The sequence below is a fragment of the Austrofundulus limnaeus genome, unplaced genomic scaffold, assembly GCF_001266775.1.
Source record: "Austrofundulus limnaeus strain Quisiro unplaced genomic scaffold, Austrofundulus_limnaeus-1.0 Scaffold3, whole genome shotgun sequence".
NCBI lineage: Eukaryota > Metazoa > Chordata > Actinopteri > Cyprinodontiformes > Rivulidae > Austrofundulus > Austrofundulus limnaeus.
Window position 1 is genome coordinate 6,035,514 of NW_013952405.1, and position 4,408 is coordinate 6,039,921.

At 34.6% G+C, this 4,408-nt stretch overlaps 1 protein-coding gene across 1 annotated transcript in view; it reads left to right on the forward strand.

Moving 5' to 3' along the window:
• Positions 1 to 3,477, forward strand: part of ptges3a (prostaglandin E synthase 3a (cytosolic)) — a 6,660-nt gene extending 3,183 nt beyond the window's left edge. The window contains exons 5-8 of the mRNA XM_014019471.1: positions 754 to 843; positions 919 to 975; positions 1,118 to 1,145; positions 2,885 to 3,477. Of these exons, the coding sequence (XP_013874925.1) occupies positions 754 to 843; positions 919 to 975; positions 1,118 to 1,145; positions 2,885 to 2,904 (195 nt within the window). The 3' untranslated portion in view covers positions 2,905 to 3,477. The remainder of the gene's footprint in view (positions 1 to 753; positions 844 to 918; positions 976 to 1,117; positions 1,146 to 2,884) is intronic.
• The last annotated feature ends 931 nt before the right edge of the window (positions 3,478 to 4,408 follow it).

The following is a 4,408-nucleotide window of genomic DNA, read 5'->3' on the forward strand; positions in this document are numbered from 1 at the left end:
GTTCTTCTCTAATGAAACGTTTCGTCTCTCYTCCAAGAGACTTCTTCAGTCTGAGAGTTTCAGGCAAAATTCAGGCTTTTGAGTCCTGCCTCCATGTGACTGATATGTGTCATGTGTTGTGACGTCCTCGGCCCACCCCAGTTACCACTACTGTGCATGTGTTTCAAAGACAAAGGCAGATGTGGCAGTGGAAGGTGTCAAAGCAGTTTGGAGAGAAAAACAAAGTAAAGAACAAAAAAAAAAAAAAAAAAAAAGATTAATCGATTATTAAATTAGTCATCGATTATTTTAATAATCGATTAGTCGTCGATTAATCGTGGCAGCCCTAATCATCTGCTGCACACAGTTCTAATCATTTATTATCAATAATAATTTTATTGATAGTTATTATGAGGAGTCCTTAACTAGGATGTAGTTAGGCAATTAAATGTTCATGTATGTGTAAACTTATTACCATAATTGCAGGTGAGTCACATAAATTTATGTTTTTATAAAACAAGTAGCCCCCCCACCGCCCCGCCCGCCAGCCAAGACCAATTTCCAAGAGGAAACACTGTATTTCCTTTTATAATCTGTTATTAGGTCAGGATGATTAAAATTTTCAGATGTTTATTTTATAATTTTTATATATTCAATATAGTATGTAACTAAAAACCTTAAGTAATTACCAAAATTAAGTACTGATAAGCATTATGATCAGTTAGTATTTACCTTTTAAAGTAGTAACTTATTATTTTGACTATCTTCTTTTAGTGTAACTGGCTGAGTGTTGATTTCAATAACTGGAAAGACTGGGAGGACGATTCAGAAGAAGACTTGTCAAGTTTCGACAAATTCTCAGAGGTAAATTTGTTGAACAGAGTTTAATCAGTGAATATGTTCAGACAAATTGATGTTAACTTTCTTTATGGTCTTCAGATGATGAACAGCATGGGTGGGGATGATCTACCTGATTTAGACGGTGCAGATGAAGAGGTATGATTTTTAAAATGCTTGTGGTTTTTATGTTGATTCTTACCTGAAGAGCCTGTATTTCTGTAGAAGGATTCTTGATCATTTGCTTTTTTTTTCTGATCTGAAGTAAGAATTCCACTTCTGCCTTTCTTTTTTCCCTCAGCATGATTCTGCAGATAGTGACGATGAAAGTAAGTACAACTCCAAAAGATTGGGCCTATAATTTGTATTGATTAGTCATTTGTTACTACATTTGGTGTGAGAACACAGAAGCAAGCGGCTGCCTGTAGTGCTTGGCAGTGCAAATTGTGCAGAAAAGGATAATTAAATTAGAAATAATTAAGTGTAACTGTTGCTTCACTCAACCAAAATACGGATTTCTTAGCACACCCTTGTGCTTTTTATCTCATGTTATTCCCGCCTTTATTCCTTATTGACCTGAGTTATTTTATCTTGGCGAAGGTGAAAAGGAAATAATATAAAAAGACTTATGTATAGTTTTGGTCTAAAGTAACTTTTTTTTAGTTTAACACTAATTGCAGCTATAAAATGTTATTTATTTGATGTGAAATAGAATTTATTAAATGTATGTCTAAAGTATCAGTTCAAAAACATGCATGTTAAGCTGCCTTCAGGCCCAGGCCTCCATTGCCAAAGAGAATCTCAATGGGATTTTCCTGGTTAAATAAGGTTAATAAAATAACTTGCTACTGTATAAAGAAAGAAAACATTGATTAGCCAGTAAAGAAGAAGAACAGAGATTATGTTTTAGTTTTCTCAAGGGCTTATTAGATTTTTACCCACCTCAGTAAAAGCACTGTTTTCAGGGCATAACTATTTTAGCAGWTATGACAAATGCAGTTTTATTCAGACTATCTAGAGATGTTTAAACATACAAATTTAGTAGAACGTAGCCTCAAAAAATTGTAATTTGTGTTAACTTCAAAGANATCTAGAGATGTTTAAACATACAAATTTAGTAGAACGTAGCCTCAAAAAATTGTAATTTGTGTTAACTTCAAAGATAAGATTTTAAAGGTCTTGATAAATTTTGAATCTATTCTTATTTTTAAGAAAAAATATTGAAGGCGACCTAATGTGCAAAATTAGTTTCTAAAAACAGTCCAAGTACCAAAAAAAGTGCACTCAGAGGTATTTTTACTGTAAGTAAATGTATTTTTCTGTTTTGAAATGACCTGTTGTCAAACATTGCTGTTAGTGATGTCACAAACAGTACTCCAACCCACCCCAAGCAGAGACTCCGCCCACTTCTTCACAGGAGGTTCTGCTGTTTTAGAACAGAGATGTGTGGCTTGATTTATTATTTTTTTTATGTCAATATTAAAGAAAGTTGTGGTTTGTGTAAATAATTTCACCATGGACTACTTTGGACAAATAGTACGTTCTACTGAAAGTAAACTTCTGGCCGAGGGCAGAGTTAACGTAAACAAAAGGTTGGGAGGGGTTTTCCATAGCAACTTATGCATAACAGCACATTCTGAAGAGAGCTGAAGAACAGGCAGAACTGAAAAGGTGAAATTTCATTATCTGAGATTAATTTTGTGAATTAAATCAAATGAACATGTTTTGTAAAGCCCACAGATGGATCCTAACTCGTTCTAGGACCCCCATATTAGGTCACCTTTAATGGGTAAAATGTAATAAAAACTTTAGTATTAGAATAAAGTTATTTTTAAATGTTAATGCAAAAGATAATAAAATAGTTGAATATATTGTAGAATCTGCTAAAGTTCCTGAATTTTACACACTGCTTAAGTCATGATTTGGAATAACAAATGATGATTTTGAAGCATTTAAGTCTGGATTAGCTTCTTCCAAAATTCCTGTGACACCTTTTTATATGTACAGTATTTGTGTCCTCACTCCCATTTTCTTTGATTTTCATGTGTCCAAATTGTCTCTCCTCCAGAAATGCCAGACCTTGAGTAGACCAGTATGGCTGCCACCTCACTAGTTAACAAATGTTGTGAATCTGGTACAAACAAGACCAGATGAGTTGGTGGCCTGTTGAAGAATCATCCATCATCTCTACTCAGTTTCCAAAGTGACATCCCTCGATGAAGTGACTGTTGGATACCGATGTGCACAGACTTCCATAGCGTCATACTGTACTGTGCTTTGCTGGTTTTGTTTTGTTTGTTTTTTCTGCATGAACAKTTCTGTTCAAATAAAAAATATTATTCCTTGACTTAAACGAATGGGATGTGCTGATGTCTTACACCTTCTTTCCCTTTTTTCAATGTCAGTTTATGTAAAACACAATTTCTAATGAAAAAACAAACCAGAAGGCCTATTTTACAAAAAGATGTTTTCATGATAGATTTTTTCCCCCTTTAATGTTTGTATTGTAAATTGCACTAATGTTTAATTTAAATGGCAAGAGTTCTGCTTTATATTGGTATTCCAGTGTGTTCTGACATCTTCAGATATTTAACAGCAATTTCATTTTTAAAAACCTGTTACAGCATTTAAAATAAACAGCAATGCTTGTTCTACTTAAAACTTGTGTTGATTGTCCTTGTGGAGCAATTCAATTTGCACAGTCACTTTTCTTTCTATAAAACGTCTCATATGTTTGATTCTAAAGTAGTCATCCTGATGCCATCTAAAGGATGAGAAGAAATATACCGTATGTAGCCTAGAGTTATTCATAAAGGATAATGTTTGTTTATAAATTGCACAAAATAGTAACTTTGAAAGCTTGTATTTCAAGCAGCTCTGCACTTTGTATTATGTGATCCAACTGTAATTGTTCTGTTCATGCTGGTCATAAATTCATATTTACACTTGAAGATCACAGGATTGGAATCAAGAAGTGGAACATGTTCTGAAATAGTTAAATCATTGTCCACACAGGCCTAGAGGTGTTGGAAAGAACTGGGAAAAACAAATATTGAAGGGGATTACCACCTTTGTGTGTGTGTGTGTGTGTGTGTGTGTGTGTGTGTGTGTGTGTGTGTGTGTGTGTGTGTGTGTGTGTGTTGGCTACAAAAAAGGAACTGTAACCATAAAATTCCTTTCTGTTTATGCAAATAGTAAGCTGGTAATGATTTTGCTGTATAGGTTCTCAGCCAGCTGAATGGAAAGTAGCCTGGCCAAAGGAGGAAGTACAAGCTACATATAGCTCCTCACAAACCATGGAGGATTTCACTCCCAAGTTCACCTTTATACTGAACACTAAGTAAAAGGAGGCGTAGGCAGAGGAGTAGTATGTCAAAGCCTTTGTACAGAATAGAACAACTAAGATTCTAAAGAAAATCAAAAAGAAAACCTCCAGTGATGAACTTCCAAGTCAGGGATGGGCAAAAACCACAAAAGGAAAAACCACAAATCTTTTTGACACTACTGGAGGGCCACATAGCATTCCCAAATTTAATAAAACTGCCATTTAATAGTGTGTGTGTGTGTGTGTGTGTGTGTGTGTGTGTGTGTG